This window comes from Cryptotermes secundus, unplaced genomic scaffold (assembly GCF_002891405.2).
Source record: "Cryptotermes secundus unplaced genomic scaffold, Csec_1.0 scaffold1406, whole genome shotgun sequence".
NCBI classification, from domain to species: domain Eukaryota; kingdom Metazoa; phylum Arthropoda; class Insecta; order Blattodea; family Kalotermitidae; genus Cryptotermes; species Cryptotermes secundus.
The window spans coordinates 662,338-676,382 of NW_019721015.1; the positions used below are offsets into that span (position 1 = coordinate 662,338).

General features: G+C 41.7%; 1 protein-coding gene across 1 annotated transcript; it reads right to left on the reverse strand.

Annotated features, from left to right (window-relative positions):
• Nucleotides 1-1,939: 1,939 nt before the first annotated feature.
• Nucleotides 1,940-9,850, reverse strand: LOC111875290 (protein hairy-like). Its single transcript, XM_023871402.2, has 3 exons — nt 9,301-9,850; nt 6,384-6,485; nt 1,940-4,703 (listed from the first exon to the last, which is right to left on the reverse strand). Exons 1-3 carry the CDS (start codon nt 9,382-9,384, stop codon nt 3,942-3,944), a joined length of 948 nt encoding a protein of 315 aa, XP_023727170.1. The 5' UTR covers nt 9,385-9,850; the 3' UTR covers nt 1,940-3,941.
• Nucleotides 9,851-14,045: the final 4,195 nt, after the last annotated feature.

Here is a 14,045-nt window from a genome sequence, read left to right on the forward strand (position 1 = left end):
TCTTCATTGTTGACATTCTTCCATTTCCTTCGCTCCTCCATTTTACTCATCATCTCCTGTGTAACCCATGGTTTTCTTGCTATCTTCTCAACTTTACCAACCAAATCACTGATAGTATCTAACATGCATTCTTTTATATTGTTCCACTGCGCTTCAGCATTTCTGCTTTCGCCTTCAGTTGCACCGAGTTTCTCTTCTAGGGTCTCTTGCACGCTTTGTCTTTGAGCATATAACTTCTCCAAATCCCATCTGGGTCTGCGCTTTCGAAATCTTATAATTTTCTTCAACCTGGTTCAGAACTTGGCAACCAGTAAGTTGTGGTCAGAGTCAATATCTGCCCCAGGAAGTGTCTTCACATCCTTCACACTGTTTCTGAATCGATGTTTCACAAGGATGTAGTCCAGCTGATGCCTCCTCCAATCCCCAGGTGCCTTCCATGTGTAAATTCTTCTCTTTGGCTTCTTGAACCAAGTGTTTGTGACAATCAGTCCATTTCGTTCACAAAAGTGAATAAGCATTTGACCCCTGTGATTCCGTCTTCCTAGTCCATGTGATCCAACAATATTCTGATATGATCAATTAGACAAAACCCAACCACTGTAAATCCACCACAAGTACTAGACCAACAGCAAAATACTCATCAAAATGCTGCCTCATATGCAAAAGTTCTAGCAGGAATACCAAATAACAAATCAAGTATAAATGGTGTTGAACAGTTATCTAAAAAACTGACCGGCTTCCTTGGCGAATTCAAGAACATGATTACCCAACTATTAAACCAAAATAGTATGATTCTTACCATGTTAACTACAGTAATAAATAAATAGCAAAGTAACGGCTTCCTCACTGAGAGTTGCTGCATGGAATGCCAACGGAATAAAAGAACATGTGCTGGAAATTGAGTATTTCTTAAACGTCAACAAAATTGATATCCTATTAATCTCCGAAAGCCATGCAACCCAACAAGCTGTAATAAAAGTCCACTACTGGAAAATTTATTATGCAAACCATCCACACGAGACAGCACATGCAGGCTCAGAGATTATTATCAAGTCATCTATTAAGCACAATATTCTACAGACTCATATCACCAATAAAATTCAAGCGACTGTCTTAAAACTAGAAACGTCTGACTGGCCGCTGACTATTGCCGTAGTATATACTCCACCGCGCCACGCTGTATCATCGGAAGAATACAGAGATCTCCTCCTACAGCCTGGCTCGCGATTTCTAGCGGCAGGTGACTGGACTCTGACCACTCTGACGACTCTGACTTATGCCGCAGTATACAGCCCACCGCGCCACGCTATATCATCGGAAGAATACAGAGGTTATAGTGCTACGTGATAGCTTAGATTATGTCGAAAACGCCGCTCCCACCTCATGAGTTCGCTCATCCCCCACGGTAACACAAATGATTACTGAATGTCACATGACCAATTCAGTGACTGCTTGGCATTTGTTTCACCCGAATTCGCCTTCCTGAATAGGAAGAGGAATAATATTATACACGAAAATGTGTAAAAAAAGTAGCGTGAAAAATTACCGTCTTGTAATCGAACTGATAATGGAACGTGTTTGTTTCAGTCATGTTAAGAGGTTGGCTGCCCTGTCACTGTGACCTAAATATCCGGTGTACAAAAACAGGTACGTTTCTTTCGTGGTATGAAGAGGTGTATATAATAAATAAGACGGTTTTGTGTGTTTATGTTGATATTATTAATTATCTGCTTGAAAGTATATCTTAAAAGATTCAGTGAGATACTGCAAATGGGAGGCTTTAATGTGCATATTATCCTGGACCGAGTAATGGCGAGTGGATGAAATTGGACAAACATGTGTTTCCTCAGTTCCACAACGAAAAGTGTTTTCCGTCTGAATGATGAACCTGAAGTATGTGTGAAGGAAGAATGTACCATAACGTACATTTAGTGATTTAATGAAAGTAAGTACATATAATAGTAGTGGATGTGTAGTGAAAGACAGTGTGTCTTTGAGGTTGTTCTTGCATTAATATTAATCTCGTGTGACGAATGTATAGGGATTTGCACAAAATGTGTTTTAGTGGTTATATAGATAGAGAGTGAGTTAGATTTTATGAGTTCATATTTGGTATGACAGAAAAATTTGTAGTTTTGGTATGTAGCCTCTGAATATTTCACGTGTGACTAGGTTATTAATCGGAATGTTATACTTTTTTTTATTATAAGTACTTCTAAGAAGAGGGTGCAAAGTTAATTTCTAGTTCCCCTTGAAGAAGTTATTTTTTGAATTTATATCTTATCTATGTGTGACAGAGTGTGGTGGGTATAATGTATGTTGTTTTGGTCACAGTAATGTCGAGTGTAAAGTGAAGTTTAAATTTTCTAGTGTGACGTTATATTTTTGTGTGTAATATATACAGTGAAGTGTAGTGAGGTTTTGTAGTGTTTTCAAGAATGTTAATATTTCCATTCATCCTCAATGGATTCAAAACTTTCCCCTTTCATATACATATCTTGTTTGCATGAAACACATGTTGTCATTGGTTTTAAGCTGGCAATCCTGTTCAGTGGCACTGTAAAATGTGCACAGTTGTGTGTAGAGTATGTGTTATAGCATGAAGAATGATGGCAAGTGATTTGTAAGTTAGATATGTATTTCGGTGTGATAGACAACAGATTGCATTCTTGCCATCTAATCTTCCAGACTTAAATGTGTTACCAGGTAGTATACAGCATTAGGGAATTATTTTCTTTCCATCTATTAAACTACTTACAGAATCGTATTGTTTACAGGAAAGCACATGTTGTTACAGCTGACATTCTTGTAATTCTATTTTGTAGTTTAGTTTAGAACATCCAGTATTTATCTGTTTGTGGTCGAGGCTTTAATATATTTTATCTTATATTAAATGTGTGGAAGGTTGTATTTACTCACATGACCTGAAAAAATATTCCCTTCTTTGCCACTCTATGTAAAGGTTACCCCACCTTGTTTTTCTTTATGCTGCAAATTATCATGTGCATTTTGTTTTTGTTTTGTGGAGGGTGGTTTACTAATTAAATTTTTATCAACTCGTTATTGTGCAGTATGTTTTTGATGGTGTACTTCTGCTTTTTCTTTTATTGGATACATGTGTAATGAATTTAATAAGTAGTTAATGCCTGATATTTTACGCTCATATGGATGGTATGGGCTATTTGATATTATGTCAGTTTTCATGGGTTTCTGATACATTGAAAATTGTAAATTTTTGTCATTACGATGTATTGTGAAAACTAGGAAGTTAATAGGTTCGCGTTGTTCTTTTTCTGTAATGAAATTTATGGGTGATTGTAGTTTGTTAAATTCTTTAAGTATGTGATCTATGATTATTTTGTTTTGTTCATATATCTATAGTTTGTCATTGACATATTTAATGTATGCGATTATTTGTTGTTTTATTAGAATTCGGTATATTTATATATGCTGCTCGTGTCGTATATATGTTTCTGCTAGTATTGATGATGTTGGGGCTCCTGTGGCTGACCCGTAGATTTATTTATACTACTCCTGGTCAACTTGGAAATAATTTTGTTCTATCGCTGTTTTTAATATGTGTATTGTTTCTTTTTGGATATTATAATTTTCATGGCTGTTTTCTAATATAGTATAATTATGTTTATACATAATAAAATTGTTGGTGTATGTATGTTTTGTATATCAAAGGAGAAGAGTTGCACATTGAACTCAACAAGGATATGCGACTCTGCTCCTTTGGTATAGAAAACATGTATACAAACATCTTTGAAGGTTACCCACATACTTAAAAATTTGTCTGCCTGTATTTTCACTTATTTTTTATTTAAATTTAATCACTGTGTCCATATCCATCACTTATCTTGAAACTCTAAATCACGTAAATTCACATTAACAAGTAATATTTTTGGTGCTTATCACAGGACTACGCTTGCTCCTAGTCACCACGGTCTCCATACCACACCTTCTTGCAAATGCTTACTTTCCCCAAGTTCATAGTTTAAACGACAGTTCTGTGCATTTTCATTGTTCAGACAAGATGTTAGACTACTTTTTATATAAGCAGGAATGACAAAGGCTAGATCTCCATTTGGTAATTTTGTTGGCACGAGGGCCAGTCCCGTTGGTGTTTGAATGAGGACAGATGACGCAAGCACTCGAGCGTCTTCTGGCATGGTGTTCTGTGTGCTGGCCACTGTCTCATATCTGCCGTTTTCTAGAGAGTCAAGGCATGAAGTCAGATGGCTCAATAGCCTTTCACAAACAGCAGGATCGATATCATGAAAATGGTTCAGGGCTTCCTGTGCTTCTTGTGCACATTGCCTGAATCCTGCACGGAATTTTAGACTTGAGGAACCTTCGTAGGATCCTTTCTGCACATCAGACATCACATTTCCTTGTGTTTTTGTTCTTGCCGTTTGTTGGCATTGTTTCCGGCAACAGTTTGGCACTGTTGATGGGAGATTGCGCTGGCCAAGTGGGCTACATTTTTCTTGATATTCAAATTTCGGTCTAACGCGACTTTTGTTTGAGGCAATGCTAGATTCCGGCGATGTTCGAGGCTGTTTTGTCGATGCCCTCTCTCCAGTTTCAGGTGTTGCCTCTTGCTGCTTACGTTGCTTCTGTTGCTCGTGAAGCTGTTGCAGATGCTGAACGGTCATTTCTAGGATATCTGCCTTCTCCAGTTTGGCTGATCTCGAACCCTGCATAAGAAGATAAAATAGAAGTGAAACACAAGAGCGATGTTTGTCAAAGACTGTCACTTGGCCGGCTACAAGACTTTAAAATGCCTTACACCTCAGATGACTGGCTGCCCTTTCACTCCGTTGTGCTTTTTCTTTAAGGAGACATATGGAGATTACTATAGCATGGGTATGATAGATGTAACTACAATTTAGCAATGTCATTGTAGTGGCGCCTCACGTGGTCAGTTATCAGGATGTCCCTAAATGCCCTAACCAAATTCCTGCTTTACCCGAAGCCTCAGATTTATTTCCTTGGCAGTGCTGCCCCAGTGGGCCTAGGCCTACCTCCATGAACTTCTCCGTTCACTTTGGCTTTTCTAGATCTTACACATTCGGTAGGACTCCTTGGGTGGGTGACCAGCTCGTCGCAAGGCCTCTACCTGTACGCAAACACAGAAAAACGCACACACACAAACTAAACATCCATGCCCTAAGTGGGATTCGAACCCACGAACCCGGTTTCCAAGCGAGCTAAGACAGTACATGCCTTAGACCGCTCGGCTACCGTGACCGGCCGAAGCCTCAGATTAGTTCGTCATATTTAATAACTAGAACTGACTGCAGTGCAGTGAGCTTGCATCATTCCGTCTCAGTTGATAGTTACATTCTTTCCTTTGGCGCTACAGCCCCAATTTGGGCCCTGGCCTACCTCCATGAAACTCTCCGTTTCACTTCGGTTTACTAGATTTTAGACACTCGGTAGGACTCCTTGGGCCGGTGGGCAGCTTGTCGCAAGGCGTACCTGTACACAAACAGAAAAACGCGCGCGCGCACACACACATACATACACACACACAAATACTGAATATCCATGGCCTGATTGGGATTCAAACACACGATGACGGCTTTCGAGCGAGCGAATACAGTGCATGGCTTAGACCGCTCGGCTACCGTGACCGGCTGATAGTTACATTAAGTAAGTAAGTAAAGGTATCCCCATAACAGGCCGTGGAGGCCCATAGGGTTTTGAGATCTTGAGGTTCCCACATTTTCTAGACAATTGGCTCATAGATGGTGGAAAGGTTGTTAGCCTTACGCGCCGGCCGCCCTTTACCCCCAAGAATATTCCTGGTACTCATTTCTGTTAGAGGCTGAGTCGACCCCAGGGCCATAGTGCGGCTGGAAGGATTGGGTCAATTGAAAAAAATCCCGTGACCTCATCGGGACTTGAACACGCGAATTTCCGGCTTGTAGCATAGTGCCTCAACCAACTACGCTACCGCGTACCCCCCGATAGTTACATTACGGTGTACAAATTATATTTGAAACATTTGTCCGTACGCCGAAATTGGAGGTAAAAATCATCTACATATTCTAGACATACTGAAAATCAGCCATGCCAATATTGCTGATTAGTCGTTTCTTTAATAGTTTCTCTATTTCGACTACCTAGGTTGTGTAGCGTGAAATAGCATGAAGAGCTCTTGATGATAAATTGGAAAGGACGTGGATTGGAACAGCAGTTTGTCGACATTTCACTGGAAGGGCTAAGAAAAACCACGAAAGACTCGAGATAGCCCTTCCCAGATTTGAAATCCAAATCTGAGTAATATGACGCACGAATGCCGACGCCAGATCCATGTCGCATATCGGCCCAAGTGTCAATGGAGAGAAATTCTGTGCGCGATAACCACATACCTCCGTCTTGTTCGTGTTTCCGTCCAGGAGCAGCTTTCTGAGTTCATTCAGACTCTTATTGATCCTCGCCCTTCTCCTCTTCTCCATCAATGGCTTTCGTGTCTGTCAACAGAAAATACAATGCAAGTATCTGAGGTCTGCAGTTACCACGGTGGCGACAATATAGCTTACTTAAAAGTTATGTTGCGACCGACGGTCAGTCGGCCAGTCCGTGCTGGCGACAAGCACCCATTTGGGACTTAAGACCATATTTTTGTTTCTATCAGACGGTTGCGGGTTTGTTGATGTGGAGCGCCCTCTCTGACGAGAATGCGGGTCTGACTTTTAAAATGTACTCATGCAGTGTACAATATATTTATATTTTACATGTTATTACATGAATGTACGTATATACAATATATATAAGGCCTCTGTCAGTCCAGGCTCAGTACAGCAGATCATTCCCCATCTTCAGTAGCTTCCGCCTATGAATTGTAGTGGTCACTTTGCTTCATGAGATTTAAGACAGTTTTTTTAATGGCCACTATTTTTTTCCTCCTGTCTTCTGGTATGAGACATCATGCAGGCTGGCAGAAACACACCTACGCTTCAGAGGAGAATGCTGTTCTCTGTTCAGCGCAGAAGAGAATTTCATCCCGATTTCACTACAATGCATGATGTCGCATTCCAGAAGAGAGTAATGTTCAAAATGTAAGTCCCTACTACTGCAAATTTAATACACAAAACATTGTTCGTTACAGTGATGACTCCTACAGTCTTCTATTCGCCTTCGTATCGTTGATTCATTAATGTAAGGCGGAGCCAATATGATTTCTATGAGCTAGAAACTATATATAAGATTTTAAACCACCGTACAGTATAATTGATAGTGTTGTTTTTTTAATTTTCATTCTTTGCATGTTTCCGGTCAAAACGACCATCTTCAGAAGGATATTATCAACGCATGGAAACTACTGTTACCATGTCATAGATACTTACTTACTTAGTCATGGAGCTGAGCCCTTCTTGAGAAGTCACCGATTGTGCAGCTACTCAAGAATTTTCCAGCATTTTATGGAACCCGAAGGTTCATCACCGTGTTCACAAGAGCCCTCCACTGGTCCCTATCCTGAGCCAGATCTATCCCATCCTATCTAAGATCCGTTTTAATATTGTCCACCCACCTACGCTTTGGTCTTCCCTGTGGTCTCTTTCTTTCTGGCTTTCCCACCAATATCTTACACGCATTCCTCTTCCCCATTCGTGCTACATGATCTGCCCACCTCATCCTCCTTGACTTGATCATTCTAATTATACTTGAAGAATAATACAAGTTATGAAGCTCCTCATTATGCAGTTTTCTCCAACCTCCTGTCACTTCATCCCTCTTGGGTCCATATATTCTCCTTAACACCCTGTTCTCAAACACCCTCACCATGTCATAGATATAAATATTATATTTTTTAACTAATACTAAGATGTACATTGATTTGTTAAAACATCTAAAAATTATTACAGTAAGTCTGTTTACAGAGTAGTGCACAATATTTGTTACGTGTCGTTACACTGCTCATTGGCCGCGCCACAGCTCAAACGGTTAGTCGCTGGCTTCCCACCGCGGTGGCCCGGGTTCGAGCCCGGGTCTGGTCAAGTGGGATTTTTGGTGGACAAAGTGGCGCTGGGGCGGGTTTTCTCCGAGTACTTCGGTTTCCCCTGCCAATCTTCATTCCACTAAATTCTCCATCATAATTACCCGAGGCAGGTACAATAGGCCAATCAGTGGCTGACGTGCCCGGTGGACTCCACCCCTCACTAAGTGAATTAATTACCCTTCTCATTAATGGAAGATGGTTATATTCCAGAGCGTGGTATCGTTATCTGATGATCAAAGCTCTGCAGTTATGTTATTGATATTATGTAGCGTTTCTTTTGTCCAGATTTTATTAAAATATGGCTTTCTATTTTTGATTCTACCTTTGGTATCGTGGTCCAGTTATACAGGTAACGCTGTGTTGTTGTACTGCTCTAACATGTGTTGTATCACGTGGGTTCCCCCGTTCTGATGCACATTACTCCACGTTACTTTAAGAACGTATGGTCATGTCAGAACATAACAAATTGGGAAATTTACATATAGTGTAATCACGCGATCGGTCACTTTTGTTTAATTGTCACAAAAAACGTTAGACTTGCGGAATAAACTGAAATTTGCAAAATATTGTTTCAGTTCTGTCTGCAAATTATGTCGAAAACATTTTAAGCTCCAACGGATCTTTACCTGGTTACGCTGGAGATCCGCGTAGAAACGCGTGTAGGTCTATATGTGAAATGTCCGTCATTGTTGTCCGATATTAACCAGAATTACAAAATGTATATAAAGTTTACTAAAATCCCTATCTGCACACACAGTCCTGTCTTCTGGTATACAGCACCGTGTAGCCCAGTACAAGTTCATTTACGTTCGGAGTTAGTGGCAAGCTAATCATCTCTTGTAAGATTTGAGGCTTTCACGGCGGTAACTATGAAGAAAGCAGTCTTCTGGGATTTGGCACCGTGTATATGTGGTGTTAACCAACGTTTCGGAGGAACGTATCGCCTCCATCTTCAGGGTAGAAGAAAAAATATGAGAAATCTGCAGATTTCTTATATTTTTATATATACATTCCTCCGAAACGTCGGTTAACACCACATATACACGGTGCCAAATCCCAGAAGACTGCTTTCTTCATAATCATCTCTTGCTCATTCCTTCGCATATCTTCGACTTATACCCGACTACACTGTGTCACGTTCCAGCCACCGCTGTGAGAACTTCAAGTCCTAAGTTTAAATTGCATCACAACCGATCAGTGGTGTCCGATATGTTACATGCGTGGCGAGGTTCATAGGAATATTTTTGCAAATTTTTGTTTCGAACATGCCAAATAAATGTTCTTACCTTACGACTTTCTCCCGTTGGTTTGTCAACACTTTTTGTCACCATCACTGTTGTTGTAGCGGCGACATGCAAACAGCCGGCCATTTCACGGAGTAATGTTGCTGCATAGGACTGATTCGCATTCACATGTTTCGGACTTTGACACACTGACAAAAAACAGACACCTCAAAATGCACTGTTCATTTGAAGCTGACTTGGTATACAGAACTCCAGGCGTGATCATTTCCGAAAGAAAAAAAATATATAAAAACGAGTCAGTACAAATTGTTTACAGATTTGTCCCTCTTGCAATGGGCTTTGACACACTGACAAAACACAGACACCTCAAAATGCACTGTTCATTTGAAGCTGGCTTGGTGTACAGAACTCCAGGCGTGATCATTTCCGAGAGAAAAAAAAATGTAAAAATGAGTCAGTACAAATTGTTTACATATTTGTTCCTCTTGCAATGACTCTTTAACTGGCACAACCGAACCTCACTTAACGATGACTCCGCCCTCGGTATTGAGCGGTATGAATTGCTGAAGACTTGCTTCTTTGCTGCATGTAAACCGAAGACTGATCCATGGGCAGATGTGTACTTACGGACCTCCCACCTACAAGTTGAGGATTCGCCCCTCCCCCGGTCACAAGGTTCCCCTACCTGCACCCACACACAGAGGACACTGCTGATGTTACAGAAGTATCCCCCCTCCACGCATGGACATCAAGCTAGGACCTAAGTATCTGTGTATGAAAAGCGGCCTCCGTCTTCTAGGGGTAACGTTCCCACCTCATGACTCAAGGTACGCGGGTTCAAACCCCGGCGGAGTTCGTGGAATTTTTAAGGGCGGAAAAATTCAAGGAACAAGTCTCCGGGAGGGACTTTAAGCCGTATGTCCCGTGTCTTAGATTTACGGCACGTAAAGGAACCTAATGTCTCTAGGAGACCTCTGAGCTAAATTACAGGCGTTTTCCCTCCCAAGTAGTCTCCAATGCCTCTGGTGGATGGGGGAAGCATCAAGGTACCGGGGGCCGACCTCGTTGGCTCTACGGGGGCTGATGGCACGCACCGTTACCGGTGGGGTATGGCGACAGTAGAAATTAAAAGGGGTCCGCACAATGGACCAATGACTGGTCTAAGTGCATGGGGAAACCCACCCCCTCTCATAATACATACATACATCTGTGTATGAAACTTGCTGCCATAATAAAAGAACAGTTATTGTAAAGACATTTATCAGGTGCCTAGACGGTGAAATATTTGGACTTAACAAAACCAAGTCCATACATCAGAGGCCTTCTTGAAAAGCTTCTAGTCGTCCACCTAGTCAGAGAATTCCCCACCTTATAGTTAAGCCGAATACTCATTACAGCGCTGACAAGAGCCTGCTACTGAATCCAGTCTACACATTTGCATCCTTTCTATGATTCATTATTATTCATTATTCATTATTACGTACTTTGTCATCTATGTCAAAGTTTTCGAAGATGCCCCTTTCCTCCAGATATAATTCTTACAGTAGCATCAACACAGCCATCTATTGTTCTCACCCACTACACTTTTCGAGCGTATTTCTGGGTCGTCTTCAGGTGGTATACACACACCAACCGAGTTGTCACGCCATACTCTGCTGTCCTGTAGTTTCTTGGTGTGCTGAACTATAGTTTCATGCAGTGTATTTTGCATGTTGTGTGGTACGAAGTTTTCCTTTTTCCGACCAAAATTTACACACACAATTTTTATCCCTTCCTCGTGTGCTACATGCTCAAACGATCCTCCTTAATTTAATTGTCTGGCTAAGAATAAGCTTATCACTTCGTCAGCTTCATGAACCTCTAGTCGTTTGTTCCTCTGGTGTCCAAATATGTCCTTCGCCCACCTGTTCTAAATAAATCACCTTCTGTCTGTGCTTTTTCCCCAGTGTGAGGCGCAAAGTTCCTCCGCGTTTAGTGCATCCTCAGCAAGACGCCTCTAGTTAAGGACAGAAACTGCAAACGTAGTGAATAAGAAGTCGCTGAGAGCAGAAAGTGGGCGGTCCTCTAGCTAAGGGCTGTTATGAAATTTTGGACCTCAGACTTGAACAGATTTTGAACTAAGAGAAAGGATGTGGGAGGGGGTGTAGAAAAATACAAACTTAAGAGCTTCATAATTTTTTATTCTCGCCGTATATTATTAGGTTGTTTAAATTAAGAAGGACGGACTTCGACTAAATTCGGCATTCTGTGTCCGTATCAAAAAGTTGTGCGAATTTCATTCTCAATCGTGTTAGTCAGCGTACAGATATGGTGCCCTTTTGTAACAATTAGCGCTGTGAACAATTACTTAGCGTTTGCCTCTGTTCTTAGTGAAGCTGAATGTTACCGGTTTTTTTTTTTCTACATGTGACCCCCCCCCACACACAAACACACTGAATGATCTGTCCTAAACATTTTATAAGTTTCTCACTCTCTTTTTTTGGAACTGAATTCAAACCCGTTAGGAATTCAACGGGAAATCCCGTCATTTGTTAATTAAGCGTTTGTACTATTAACTTCCCTGCCATCTTCCTATTCTTTTGCAGCCTTGCATGTAATTGGACGATGACTAGAGACCGAAATAAAATTCCAGCTCCCAAGAATGACACGCATAAATAGTCAGTAGTGAACGGTCTCCTTAATATAGTATACTACATTTCGTATAACGGAATCAAAATGTTATCAGTTCTCATAAAATAGACCCGATGCACTGAAACAAAAGTCCACTCGCTCGTTCATAACCTACTACATAACTTACGTCCATGCAACGTGTTGACGCTACAAAATTCGTTGCTACGGTAACCAAAAATTAGCTGTTAATAACGTTAAATCTTAGCTTAACCATTTTTGTATATATGACATATTTGCTCAAAGCAAGAATTGTGAAGCCAGCAGAGACGGCCGTTGCTAGTGAGTGTCTGTACAAACAACCGCCGTTGCTAGGCAATGATGCAGTAGCGATCACGTGGTCACTCCAACAGACACCATCGCTAAAATGGAGTAGCTGGGAAGCGGTGTTCTCTACGCGGTCCACGCCGATAGCTACGTAATGCAAAAATAGAACTGTTGGGAGAGATGTTTTCCGTGGGGTCCGTGTTGTGATTATGTAAGGCGGACAAGCTGCCGTGTCCCGAGCCAGTAACCCCGCGTGGAGCCTGTTTCGAGTACCTCCACTGTAGCCCTGCGAGTCGTAGGAGGCGACGAAAAGGGAATCCATTGCCTGGGAATATAAGTGGGCCACCCTGTTCCTGAGGGATATAAATACGGGGACCTGTCCCTCCAGGTTGGGAGAGTCTCGAATCTGAGACAGGATTCGAACCCGAGAATGACTGCGCTGGCGACGGCCAGCAGCAATTGTAAACGACAGACCCGTCCTCTCGTCAGGGAGGGCATCCCACATCAAGAAACCCGCAGTTGTCTGATAGTAATAAAAATCTGGTCTTGGGCCCCACATGGGAGCTTGACACCAAGTGGAGATTGTTCAGTACACAAGTTCGGAAATGTATGAATAGCCTCCTTTTGGCCCAGTTATCACGGAAAAGTGCATGGACGTACGATTCAATCTCTATGTTTCTTTCTCTAAACATTTTCCTTCCGATAAGCAATCAGCGACATGCGCACAGCACCGCGTTCAGTTCCGCCGTATGAAACAGCAGCCTGTAACAGTAGACAGATAATTGTAACTTTTATTCCAGATACCCCCCCGCCCCTCGGTGAAATCTTAGTGAGAGACATCTCAAAGAAATTTGGGCCCTGAAATTATGCGGTTCTTAAAATAATTCACACTCGTATAATTTAAGTGTCTCGTGGAGTTTAGTGAAAATCTTTGGAGGAACTCAAAGAATGAACTTGCAAATAGAATTCTGTGTCCGGAATCAACAGCGACATGCGCACAGCACCGCGTTCAGTTCCGCCGTATGAAACAGCAGCCTGTAACAGTAGACAGATAATTGTAACTTTTATTCCAGATACCCCCCCGCCCCTCGGTGAAATCTTAGTGAGAGACATCTCAAAGAAATTTGGGCCCTGAAATTATGCGGTTCTTAAAATAATTCACACTCGTATAATTTAAGTGTCTCGTGGAGTTTAGTGAAAATCTTTGGAGGAACTCAAAGAATGAACTTGCAAATAGAATTCTGTGTCCGGAATCAACAGAACTAAGAAAATAATTAGAAAAGGTACGACAAAATTTAATACGGGCCGTACCATGCCAGAATTGATCCTGATCTGTCGGGTTATTTGGTAGCTGTACGTGTACAAACGGACGAAACTAACAGTCGTTTTTCGGAATACTCTTTTCGAAAGGCACCTAAGAACGAAGTGGAGCTATGCTTCGTGTGGATAGCAGCGCAGGGTGGCCGGAAGGATGCTAATTACAAAAACACACCCTAGTTTTTGTGGAGCAGTGAGCCAAAACCACTGAAGCGACAAAGTGTGAATGCAATAAGATGCGCGGTCGTCCTGAACGGCCTAAGCTCATGAATGAAGACTGACGCTTTGGAAGCATGAAGTTTATCAACATAACATTCAAGAATTTAGCTCCTCCCTTACCGAAATCATACTGACTCTGCGTTGCAAATACCAACCACAGGAGAAATCGTCGGTTTTTTCTTGTTAAAGCAGGTCATACATATGGTAACCGCTGTGTTTAAAGGGTTACAGCAGTGGTTCTCAAACTTTTTACCTCTGAGCCCCCCTGACAAGAGAAAATACTCTCAGGCCCCCCCCCCCCAAAGCTTGTTTTTTTT